The following is a 13,422-nucleotide window of genomic DNA, read 5'->3' as shown; positions in this document are numbered from 1 at the left end:
GAAGACCAGAGCCCCTCGCTCTGGCGGGCAGGGACACCATCCTTTCTGAAGGTCCTCCCTCGATGCACGGGTGCTCCCAGGCCTGTGGTTCAGAGCTTGCAACCAGTAAGGAACCTCGTGCTCCTCAGAATGTGCCCCCATCCCTGCTCACCTCTGGGCCCAACCAAAACTGAAGGCCACCAGGCGAACTTCAACCCAGCAAGAATGGCCAAGGGCTACCACCACTAGTGACAGAGCCCGTGTTCAAGAGGGTTTCTCAAGATGTAAGGAAGGGAGAAGATTCCTGGCCCCCAGTCTCGCCCGCAGGAACCCTCTCTCCTCTGAAATGGTACTGCCAATGATGGCCTGTCTGCCAAGAAGAGAGGAAAGACAGAACCGAGCTGCAAACCAAGCTTGTTCCATGTGATAGAGAGCATATCCTATCTACAACCTGAGCTGCTTGTAGTAAAACTCATATGGGTTCATCCACCGATTCAGTAAATTTGAAAACCAAAAGCAGAGTCACCTTTGGGAGCTTCTGAATTATAACAGTGTCTCAGAAATGTGTAAATCCTAACTCTTCAATTTCAGTTTGTACTAAATCCTTAAGCAAGCACATCGAAACAAACATATATTAAAGATGCTACTCTGCAAATAAAACCAGAAGCCATACCCAAGTTTTATTTCAATTTGTTTTAGAAACCAATCTCAAACTTTCTTTATAACAAGAGAAAACTAAACCTCAAACCCCGATTAAGAGCAAAGAATCAGGGTTCCCAGTCACTGCATGATAGCAATCCGATACCCCCCACCCTGCCCCCAAATCCCTTCCTTACCAAAGCAGACACACCCACTCAGCTGCCAGGTGGAGCCCCTGACAGCCCGCCTCTGCCTCCTTGCACCCCCTCCCACAGCCACCATCCACCTTACTCTCCTAGGACAGGACTACTCCGCCTCCCACATGGATTCTCAGTACACAGGTCTTTCTCTACTCTAAGGCAGGCCACACTCCATCACCACGTTACTCTTCCTAAATAAAGCACTCCACTGACCACGTCAAAAATCTTTTGAGAGTGGGCACCTGGGTGGCTCAGTTGGCTAAGTGACTGCCTTCAGCTCAGGTCATGATCCCGGAATCCTGGGATCAAATCCCGCATCTGGCACCCTGCTAGGTAGGGAGTCTGCTTCTCCTACTGACCTCTTTCCACTCATGCTCTCTCTCTTTCTCATTTTCTCTCTCTCTCTCTCTCTCAAATAAATAAATAAATAAATAAATGTTTTTTTTTTAATCTCTGAGAGCTCCTATTTACCAAATAAAGGCCAAGCCCCCCTGAACCGACCCTCAATGCCTCCCATTCCCCTAGGGCACACACTAGAGCCACTCTCCTCTGTGAGCCTGCAGAGGCCTCCTGGAGCCCCCGCGAGACAGGGGGCTGCGGGAGTTAAGGGGATCTCTAATCTCCTAACTCACCTACTAGCCACCACCTCCAAGAAACCTTCTCTGGCTCCCAAACAGAAGACATCTCAGTCTCCAGAGTGCCATGATGGCTTGCCAACATCTCTCAGAACTTAGAGTTCAGTGCCATGTACTGAGTGATTTCTGTTTGAATGTGCTTCCCCACCTGAGCAGGAGCACACTACCAGGCACACTATCAGATCCCCACAGCATTGTCCTATATTAATGAAAAGCAACATGTCCCCTTGGCTTGGGCCATGAGTCTGGTCTCATCAGAAGCATGTAACAACACACAATAGAAGACAAAAGTCAAGGACCTGACTCCCAGGTGACGTCTGTGTTCCTGCCCCTCCCTGACAACTGAGCAAAGGAATCTCTGAACCGGGAGGCCTAACATAGGGGAAATAGGACAGGAGATGGCCAGAATGACAACTCTGGCCTTAAGTTATGACCCAGGGTCACAGCTGACAACCACCATACATATGCCAAACTATTCAGTCCAGCAGTTCTTGGAAATGCATCACTGAAGAAGAAAGGCTTGGAAAGCAGAACAAAGCCTACATGTCCAAAGGCCAACATCAGAGCAGTCTGGGGTCATATTATTCCCTCTGCCCTCCTGAATCCCTCTCTTGCCATGAAGCAAGGCATGGTGCCCTCTTTAGATATTCTGAGTCTAAGCAACAAGTTCAAGAACTAAAACATCAGAAAAAAACCAGTCTGGTCCTGCCAGTAGGAATAAATAAAGTAAGCAAGGACATTGAGGCCTGGAGAGAAGAAAACATGACCGAAAAAGACCATCTGTAAATATGCTATGGGACCCCACACACATGGACCCCACACGCATGTGAGTATCACTAACCGGTCACAGGCATGGAAAGGAAGGACAGGGCCGCTGGCCGTAAAATGCTGGTGACGGTGGGGTGCCAGCAAAAGCAGGGAGTACCAGCAAAAGTAGAAGAGCAGGAAGCTACCTACAGATGGAGGAGGGCCTCCCTAAGGCTGCTCCTGCCTTGAAGCTCCCTGCGCAGCTACCTGGGCAGGGAGGCTGAGGTGAGAAGAGCCCAGAAAGTGTGGCTAGCCAAGTAACATGCTGGTGGGGGGAAGGACCTCTGGATGACAAGACCAAGGAGTCTGTGTAACAGAAGAGGGAGTGCAGCTGCTGTTCTTCCACACCCTGTAATCTCTTTGGGTGAGAATGTAAGAATCTCATTATTGGGGCGCCTGGGTGACTCAATCAGTTAAGCATCAGCCTTCGGCTCAGGTCATGATCTCAATGTCCTGGGATAGAGCCCTCCATTGGGTTCTACACTCAGTGGGAAGTCTGCTTCTCCCTCTCCCTCTCCCCCTGCTCATGATGTTCTCTAAGAAATAAGTAAATCTATTTATAAATTAAAAATGTAGGGGCACCTGGGTGGCTCAGTGGGTTAAAGCCTCTGCCTTCGGCTCAGGTCATGATCTCGGCATCCTGGGATCGAGCCCCGCATTGGGCACTCTGCTGAGCAGGGAGCCTGCTTCCTCCTCTCTCTCTGCCTGCCTCTCTGCCTACTTGTGATCTCTGTCTGTCAAATAAATAAATAAAATCTTTAAAAAAAAAAAAAAAATTAAATAAATAAATAAATACAAAATGTAAATTTTTTTGAATTTCATTTAAAAAAAAAAAAGACTCATTATTAATAAGAGTCCTTCTCACCACTTGGAGGACCACTGAGTGGCCAGGATGGCGCTAAACACACCGCTTTTGATCCTCACACACACTCACATATAGCACCGCACTCTGTCTGACTCCCTTTGCAGGGAAGGAAACTGAGACTCACAGAATCAATACATTTCCCAAAGTTGTTCAGTGAGTAGGGGACAGAGGCAAGATTCAAACACAGGTCTCCTTGACTCCAAAATTCGTGTATGACCTAACTGCCTGGCAGAGGGCCTCAATCTAATTGAGCAGGAAGGGGGAGTGATCCTCTTGCTGAGGAAGGCAGGGCCCGTGAAGGAGAAAGGAAGGGTAACCACTTGGCCAATGTAAAACATAACCACTCTCCAGAGAAAGGCCTGAGAAGGACTCCAAAGAACCGTTTTGTTTCTTGAGATCCTAACGAGAAGGGAAATAGTCACTAATCTACGTTAGCTTGTAGTCCTTGGTTTATCTGGCCATATGAGGATTACTAAGAAAAGAGCCTGCAAGGGAAATGAAGAGATGCAGGCTCTTCTCTAAGACTTATCTAAATTTCAGGGTTGGAAGTGGAAGCCGCAGGGGAAAAATAAGAAAATTACAAAGGTCCAATAAGCAAGAATCCCTGCAGAGAAAGAAACAAGGAAAAAACAATTCTGGGGAGATGTACAGTGCTAACCCCAACGCCGGCGTCCCGACAACAGGGGCGCTATGAGTCTGCACACACAACCTGAAAGCCCCATCACTGACAAAGGTGGCCTAGAAGGTGACCAGAATGACATGGGGACACAAAGTAGGAAAAGGGCAGAATGAGAAAAACAAGGATAGTTTTCCAATACATTAAGAACTGTGGAAGAAGGATTTTATCTTCAAGCACAGTAGTAAACAGGAGCTTAAAGCTCTGGTGGTCCTGGCCCCAAAGTCAGCCTCAGGAAGCAGCAGGGGAAGAAGACGGTGTTTCCTCTCCACTCCCTAGCTCGCCTGTGGCCCAAGCACTTTGGCTTTCTGGCTCTGCCATCCTGCTCTGGGAACTCCTTCCCCCCAGCCCCATCACACCAGCCCCAGCGAGCGTCTTATGGGAGCCTTGTCTCCTGAGGAGGTCTCTGCAGGGGCCGGGAAAGCAGACAAAGGAAGAGAGTCCAGACACACCATACAGAAACTACAAATGGGAGTCCATTAACTCATCCCCTGCCCCTCCCAGGGCCTAGTGGCTGCTCTAGGCTCTGCCCAAACAAAAGTTGGTGCCTTAGTGACATATTCCTCAAGAACACCCAGCATGGGGCACCTGGGTGGCTCAGCAGGTTAAACCTCTGCTTTTGGCCCGGGTCATGATCACAGGGTCCTGAGATCGAGTCCCGCATCAGACTCTCTGCTTCGGCAGGGAGCCTGCTTCCTCCTCTCTCTCTGCCTGCCTCTCTGCCTACTTGTGATCTCTGTCTGTCGAATAAATAAATAGAATCTTTAAAAAAAAAAAAAAAAAAGAACACCCAGCAATCCCCAGCAGTGCCCCCGTGACCTATGCATGACACAGACAGAGCAGGGGTAGCAAGCACACAGGCAGATACGAGCTCCGCCAAAGCACACGCCAGGTGAAACAAGCACAAACATCCAGAGGGACCATGGCACTCGAGACAGAGGAAGGTACTTTAACAGCTACTCCCCCATCCACAAGTCCGGTCCAGAGAGCACAGCTCATGGGCTTACTTTGATGACTCTGTTGAGGCACTCATCAGCCACCATCCGGACATCCGACTCTGCATCATCACTGCACAGCAGGAAAAGTTCCATAGCGATGCCCAGAAGTTTCTGAAATTCTGGAGAATTTCTAAGTAAAAAAAAGGAGAGAGAGAGACTGTCACAGCCCAGAGGAACCTACAAGACATGACACCGAAATGCAATGAGGCATCTGGTATCTTATATGGGATTCTAGAAGAAAAGTAACATTATGAAAAAATGAAGGTCGATAACTGTATTAATACTGATTTATTAATTGTGAAAAATATGCCATAGTAATGTAAGATGCTAATAACTGGGGTAACTGAATGTGGGGTACAGGGGAACTCTCTATACTCTCTTCACAATTGTTCCGTAAATCTAAAGCCATCCTAAAATGTAAAAGTTTATTTAAAAAAAGAAATTGTATTTGCAATACCAATTTCATTTTTTAAGGGTTTTGTTAAAAACCCTTAAAAAATACTGTTTTATACATAATAAAACTCAATTTAAAAAAAAAGAGGCAAAAAAGACACTGCTTCACTCCCAGATAGCCCCCTGTTCTCTGCCAACAGGTTACTTTTACTCTTACAATATGCTTGGAATCGTCAACACAGTACACCAATATAACTGTTTTATGCCTTTTAAATCATGCTTTCGATGTGTCCTGAAGCAAAGCCATATTGCACCGTAGACTACAAGAGACCACGGCCAGGCTGTGGTTTTGCTCCTCTAGCTCAGTCCTGAGAAGACTAGAGACTATGTAATGCTTGCAAGTGATTTTGAAATGTCTGAGAGAGTTGGTCTGAGCTGTCACGATCCACATGGCTGAACACAGCCAAGACAGAGACAGGCTGACGGGCCACATTCGAGAAACTGATTTTACAGCAGCATGGAGAACTGAAAGCCAGTAATACGGCCCCTGTATAATGCTGTTATTTCTGAATCCCCAAAATCCAACTGCTGTTTTACCATCTCAGCCTGGAATACTCTGAAATGGGGGTCAATGCTCCCTTCCCACCATGTCCTAATTACTACCAACAGTCAGAAGAAACACAAGCCTAAGAGAATCCAAAGGACCACCTTAGCAATGATCGACAAATACAAGCAAGACACAAAACACGCCACCCAGCAGCATGTCAGACCTCACCCAGGCAGACCACAGCTGTGATCCACAAGGCCTCCCAGAGGTGGGCACAGCATTCAAATGCTGCCCAAAGAAGTGCTTAGCTACAGAAGCACAGCATAAGTTACAGGTATGACTTTGTGCTTTCTAATGGATACATCAAAAATAAAAAGAAACAGGTAAAATTAGTTTTAGTAACAAATTTCATTTAGGGGTGCCTAGGGGGCTCCATCAGCTGAGCATCACCTTCTGCTCAGGTCACGATCCTGGGGTCCTGGGATCAAGACCTGTGTTGGGCTCCCTGCTCAACAGAAGCCTGCTTCTCCCTCTGCCTGATGCTCCCCCTGCTTGTGCTCACTCTCTAACAAATAAACAAATTCTTAAAAATAATAATTATAATAATATATTTCATTTAATCCAACATATCCAAAATATGACTATTTCAATATGAAATCAATATGAAGAAATTATTGATAGACATAATCTTTTTTACAGCACATCTCAATTCAAACACAAAATTTTCATCAGTGGTATGTTATCTGTGTTTAGACTTTATAAAATCCACAGTTAGAAGTAGGTTCACTTGCAAGTAACAAATAAATTCTGAAGATCCAATGCACAACATAGTGACTATAATCAATAACACTGGATTATGAACTTCAAAGTTGCTAAGAGATCGGATCTTATCTGTTGTCAATACAGAAAAGAAACAGCAATCCTGTGACTCGACACAGGTGTCAGCTAAGACTACTGTGGCCTCACACTGTGGTACATCCAAGCATCAAACCAACATGCTGTCAACCGCAAACTTACACTGTCATGGGTCAATCATATCTCAATTAAAAGAAAAAAGCGGGGCGCCTGGGTGGCTCAGTGGGTTGGGGCCTCTGCCTTCGGCTCAGGTCATGATCCCAGGGTCCTGGGATCGAGCCCCGCATCGGGCTGTCCGCTCCGCGGGGAGCCTGCTTCCTCCTCTCTCTCTCTCTCTCTGCCTACTTCTGATCTCTGTCTGTCAAATGAAAATAAAATCTTTAAAAAAAACAAAAAGAAAAAAGCAAGTTCAGATACCATTTTGAACCATGCATAAAAGTTCTCCAATAATCAGACTGAATAGTGATTTTTAAATTTTATTAATAAAACAGACACTGGGCTAATGAGGTTACAGATTTCTTCTTGAGAGAGCTTTAGAAATGTATCTGTCATGAAACCTGTCTATTTCACTTAAATTGTCCAACAGTTGCATAAAGTTGTTCCTAATACTCCCTTATAATTCTGTCAATATCTACAGAACCCATATTAAGCTCATCACCCTCACTCTGGACACTGGTAATGTGTTACTTCACTCCTTGCCTGGTCAGTCAGTCTGATGAATCTTACAGACATTCTCAAAGAACTCACTTCTGGCTTTACTGAGCTTCTACAGACTTCTCTGTTTTCTATTTTACTGACTTCTGCTCTCTGTCCATTCTTCTGCTAAATTGGGGTTTCATCTGCGCTTGTTCATCACGTTTCCTGACATGGAAGCTGAGGTCACTGCTTTGATACCTTTCCTTTTTTTCGAAACGACAGGCACCAAGTGCTGCAACCCTCCCTCAGACATGCTGCAGCAGCATACCGCAACTTTCAAAAACCTCTGCTTTTATTTTTGGTCAATTCAGAATGCTTTCAGATTTCCTCTTTGACTTCCTCTGTGATCCATGGGTCATGAGGAAATGAGCTCCTTGTGTCCCAGACTATCTGGAACAGATTCCACTGTAATGGCATCGAGGTCAGACAGCATACTCGTGTATGAATCCTTTTCTATTTAGAGACTTGTTGTATGGCCCAGAGGGTCTCTCTTGGCAAGTGTGCTATGAGCACTTGAGAAGAGCGTGTCTTCTGCTGCTCTGGCTGGAGTGCCTGTAAATACCAACCAGGCCACATGGGTGGGTAGTGTTGTTCAAGTCTTCCAGACCCAGATTTTATGTTTGCTGCTCTAAGAATGTTTGAGAGAGGCTATCGAAATCAGTCTCTAATTGTGGCTGTTTCTCCTTACAATTCAATCAGGTTTTGCTTCATGTATTTTTGAGGCTCTGTCCTTAGCTACATAAACATTTAGGATTGTTATGCTTCCTTGATGAACCAGACACCTTGATCATTATAAAAGTGACCATCTTATTTCTGGTACTAGCTTTTACTTAGAAATCCCCCGTCTGATGTTAACACAAGCACCCCGGCTTCATTCTGATCAGTGCTAGCGTGGTCAGCCACCTTCTTTAACTTTTAAGCTATTTGCGCCTTTATACTTAAAATGGGTTTACTGTAGGCGGGATATGCGAGGTCTCAGATCTGAAAAAACTTGTCTCTCTGTTTAATGTCATTATTGACGTAAGCAGATTTAAATCTACCATCATACTATTTCTTTCCTTCTTACCCCAGGTGCTCTTTATTTGCCTTTCCCCTATTTCTGCTTTCCTGTGGGGTATTTTTAGGAACCCCTTTTATCTCCTTTTCTGGTTCATTAGCTATAACTCTTTGTTGTGCTTTCAACTGTTGCCCTGTTTATAGTCTATATCTTTCATTTACCCCAATCTGCCTTAATGGTATTATACCACCTCACATACAGCATAAGAAACGAACAACAGTACTGGGCTCTGGGGCTGCTGTAACCAGCTTCTAAACTGGGTGGCTGAAGGGGCGCCTGGGTGGCTCAGTAGGTTAAAGACTATGCCTTTGGCTCAGGTCATGATCCCAGGGTCCTGGGATCGATCCCAGGGGCCTCTGTTCAGCAGGGAGCCTGTTTCCTCCTCTCTCTCTGCCTGCTTCTCTGCCTATTTGTGATCTGCCGTCAAATAAATAAAATCTTAAAAAAAAAAAAGAAAGAAAGAAACTGGGTGGCTGAAGGCCAGAAGGCCAAAATCAGTATCACTGGGCCAAACATCAAGGTACTTCCCTCCAGAAACTCCAATGGAGACAGGCTCCTTGCCTCTTCCAGTATGGCAGTGGCTGGCACCCCTCAGTCTATGGCCTGATGTCCATGCCTGTCTTTCTCCATCTTCATGTTGCCATATGTGCACACACGTGCGTGTGTGTGTGTGTGTGTGTGTGAGAGAGAGAGAGAGACCTCCCTCTGCCTCCCTCTCCTAAGGATACATGTGGCTACATCTAGGGTGCCCCAGGACAACTCAAGATAATCTCTCCATCTCACAACCCTTAACTTAATCACACCCAGGAAGACCCTTTCCCTTTGAGGTACATTTACACAGGATTCAGGGATTAGGACCTGCCATCTCTGGGGGCAGGGGCACTATTCGGCCGACCACGAGCTATGAAACAGCCTTCATGCTAGTGTTGTCCCACATTCTGCTTCCGCCTGTCATAAAGCCCCAAAATCCACGGCTATTATTTTTGCTGCAAGCAATCCATTAACTTTTGAAGAGATGAAAAACGAGGGGGCAAGTCTTCCAGTCACATGGTATGGTCACCACTTCCCGGCTCTCCAGTCCTCTGTGTGGGTCCAGCTTCCTTTCTGATCTTAACTTTCCTTCTACCAGAAACACTTTCTCCACTAGTTCTTAGAGCGGCTGCCTACTGGACATAAACTGTTTCAGCTTTTGCATACGTGACAAGGTCTTTACTTCACCTCTGAGAGACAGACTTCACCTCTGAGAGACAGACTGACTGGCTATGCAGTCGAACAGTGTTCTCCCTCCACAACTTAACGATGCCCCACTGACTGCTGGTGCATATGGTTTCCAGCAAGAAATCTGTAGGCACTCTCAGCTTGGTTCAACGTAGCTTTTTTTTTTCCTAAGATTTTATTTTTTTATTTGACAGAGAGAGAGAGATCACAAGTAGGCAGAGAGGCAGGCGGGGGGGGGGGCTAGGCTCCCCACTGAGAGCCCGATGCGGGGCTCAATGCGGGGCTCAATCCCAGGACTCTGGGATCATGACCTGAGCCAAAGGTAGAAGTTTAACCCACTAAGCCACCCAGGGGCCTCCAACATAGCTCTTTTGAATGTCTTATCCTCTACGTAACACATTCCATCTTTTTCTTCTAGCTTCTCGAGTACATAAAATAAAGGAATTGTTTTCATGGTTTTGTACAAACTTTACCATCTGTGCAATTTCTGAGTTAGTTTCAACTGACCCCTAAGAATTTTATTTTCCTGCTTATTTCACTCCTGAAAAGTTTTGGCTGAATGCTGGATCCTGTAACTTCTACCTCATTGGGCACTATATACTACTGAATTCCTATATAACACTCTTGAGCTTTGTTCTGGGAAACAATTATGTTACTATGAAAGAGTACGATCTCAGGTTTTGCCTATAAGCTTTATCAGGCAGGACCAGAATATCATCTTAGTTCAGGGCTAAGTCAGCCCCACCATGAGGACAAAGCCTTCTGTACACCCCAGCCAAGGCCCAGGAAGGACACCTGTCCACCGTGGCTGGGTGAACAGGTGTGAACTCCAGCAAGTGTTCCTCCTAATCCTTCCAGGTGATCCTACCCCAGCCAGAAGCTGTGTCCTCACAGGCACCCACACTTCCATAGGAGCTAAAGACTCAAGGATCAGTCCCTCCACAGGCTCCAGGGATCATTCTGTGTAGCTCTCTTCTCCAGGACTCTCCCCAGCTGGCTGTAGCTAACAGCTCTGTCTGTCTCCTTAACCATGTGCCCCACGGCTCTGCCTGGGTTTCCCCTCCCCACAAGACTCCTTCTACACAGTAATAGGAAGAAGTCATATGGCTCCCACACTAGTTTTCCATTTTTCAAGGACTGCCGTTGCTCTTCGCCTGATGTCTGGAAAACCACTGTCACATATATTTTACCCATTATCAATTGTCTTAGGCAGGAAAGTAAATCTGTCTTTGGTATTTATCTTAGCCAGAGCAAATATCTTTCTTAATATTTTAAACTTAAGTTGTTAATATAGTATTAATAAATTTTCTGGTCACAAATACACATTTCTAACAATCACCTTTTACAAAGTTAATTAACATTCCCTTCTATAAGTATATTTTACTTTTTCAATTCCCCAACTAATAAGTCATTAAGATTATTTTTAATTTTCTAATGGATGAACAATACTGCACTGACATCGTCACACACTTTCCCAGGGATAACATCCTCAGGAGACACTGCCACAAAGATGACCATCTGAAGCTTGATATTTTTGTCAAACTGCCTTTAAAGAAAGGTTGCCTCACGTCTGACAAAAATCCTTAGTATTTCTTAATGTTTGTCAATTTGACAGATAGAAGCTAATCTTGTTTTTGTTTTAGTCTCTTTCCCCTGACTAGTAAATACGAATATTTTCCCACAGGAAACAAAAAATACATGTCAGCTGTCAGGTTCACTGGCCCACACATATTTCTTACCTTCTGAACTACCTGGCCATGTTCTTTGCCTACTTTCCTATTAGGCTGGTAGTCTTTTCCTTAATGATTTATAATTGCCTTTGACATGCTGTCAATACTATCCCCAAGTTGAATTTACTTTCAAGTTTAAGGTGGATTTTGACATACTGAACTATATTCCAGTCAAAACAATATTTTCCTTTATATTATTAGCCTTCCTCTTCCTAAAATCAAAAATCCTTTTTTTTTTTTTAAAGATTTTATTTATTTCACAGAGAGAGAGAAATCACAAGTAGGCAGAGAGGCAGGCAGAGAGAGGGGAGAAAGCAGGTTCCCTGCGGAGCAGAGAGCCTGACGTGGGGCTCGATCCCAGGACCCTGGGATCATGACCTGAGCTGAAGGCAGAGGCTTTAACCCACTGAGCCACCCAGGTGCCCCAAAAATCCTTTTTTAATAATAGTTTTTTTTTGTTTTTGTTTTTGTTTTTTACATTTAAGTAATCAACCTGACATTTAGGTCTGTTTGCAATATGAGGCACAGACATAATTCTCCTCAAGTCATTTGGTTCAATAATCCATCACTTTACTACTGATACAAAATGTTATCTTTACCATAAACTCACACACAGAGATGCACACATACACTCTCCTTTCTATCCCATACCTTCTTTCATATCTGACAGCGAACTTAATCTTGTATCCCCTCGCACCATACTGCTGACCTGTCAAATTTTCTTTGCAACATTCATGTATTTATTCTTGCAGGTGAACGAGTTCAAAAATACCCCTACTAGAACTCTGATCAAGGCTATTTAAATTTATGGATTTATTTAGAGAAAATTCAGCTTTATGATAAAAAGTCTTCCATTTAGGAAGCAATGTAGTCATCTAAACCCTTCAGGAAAGCCAACAGCAGTCCACATATTTTCTGTGGATTTCTTGTCAGTTCCTTGAAATTTTCTATGTTGGCGCCACTGTGAATTAGATCTTGAACCCTGATATTTTCTGACTGACCAACACTAATATATAGGAAACCTAAAGACTTCTGTATAATTATTTTTACCCAACCACTTTATGAAGGTGTGCACACTTAGATAAGGGTTCCTAGGTATTTCTGAGAGGAGACTTGTTAAGAACAAATTCCCAGGGACACCTGGGTGGCTCAATTGGTTAAGTGGCTGCCTTCGGCCCAGGTCATGATCCCAGCATCCTGGGATCAAGTCCCACATCGGGCTCCTTGCTTGGCGGAAGCCTGCTTCTCCCTCTGCCTCTGCCTGCCACTCTGTCTGCCTGTGCTCACTCTCTCTGACCAAAAAAAAAAAAAGAACAAATTCCCAGACCACATTTGAACAGAAAATATAAGTGTGTTTGGGAAAGAGGGCAGTGAGGTATCTTCATTACTGTATTTCTGACAACTTTTCTGGATGATCATGATGCTGACCCGTACTGAGGAACTAGTAAGTCAGACCACCAAATTGGGAGCCGAAGTACACTAATGGTCACAATATCCATGAAGTTTTAGATGACTTCCCACGTTAAAAACTCCGGAAGCTACCACTGAAATAACCCCACTGGAAAAAAGGTTAGTATATCACAGAACCTACAGAAATGTACCAAAGATTTAGTTATATTTATATTCAAGGAGAGATCACAGGAAACGTCAGCTATAAAAAAGATTTCAGGGGTGCCTGGGTAGCTCAGTGGATTAAGCCTCTGCCTTTGGCTCAGGTCATGATCTCAGGGTCCTGGGATCAAGTCCCGCATCGGGCTCTCTGCTCATCAGGGAGCCTGCTTCCCCCTCTCTCTCTGCCTACTTGTGATCTCTCTCTCTGTCAAATAAATAAATTAAATCTTCAAAAAAAAAAAAAGATTTCATGAAACATTGTCTGTGTGTGTGTATTATCTACCTGAGCTCCACACTCTAAAATTCCTGCAAAGTATGGAAAGTATCTTAAAAATAAATTGTTCTTTGATCTGATGACACCAGAGATGATCTCTCTAGATCCATAAAACATTCCATCAACATGTCCTTCTGTAGAATAAGAAGTATGACTTATCAGCATTACTCCATAAAAAGAGAATATACCCCTGTGAAAACCACTAATGGCTACCGTTTTGATTTAAGATGGCGAACTGAGCC

The 13,422-nt window shown here is 44.5% G+C and overlaps 1 protein-coding gene across 3 annotated transcripts in view; it reads right to left on the bottom strand.

The window, feature by feature from the left end:
- HTT (huntingtin) overlaps window positions 1-13,422 on the bottom strand; it is a 139,987-nt gene that overhangs the window by 111,946 nt on the left and 14,619 nt on the right. For all 3 annotated transcript variants that reach the window (XM_059379949.1, XM_059379958.1, XM_059379968.1), the window contains exon 3: window positions 4,809-4,929. In XM_059379949.1, coding sequence (XP_059235932.1) covers window positions 4,809-4,929 — 121 coding nt within the window. The remainder of the gene's footprint in view (window positions 1-4,808; window positions 4,930-13,422) is intronic.

The sequence above is a fragment of the Mustela nigripes genome, chromosome 1 (assembly GCF_022355385.1).
Source record: "Mustela nigripes isolate SB6536 chromosome 1, MUSNIG.SB6536, whole genome shotgun sequence".
Classification (NCBI taxonomy): Eukaryota; Metazoa; Chordata; class Mammalia; order Carnivora; family Mustelidae; genus Mustela; species Mustela nigripes.
This window is presented reverse-complemented; position numbering and strand designations above follow the sequence as displayed.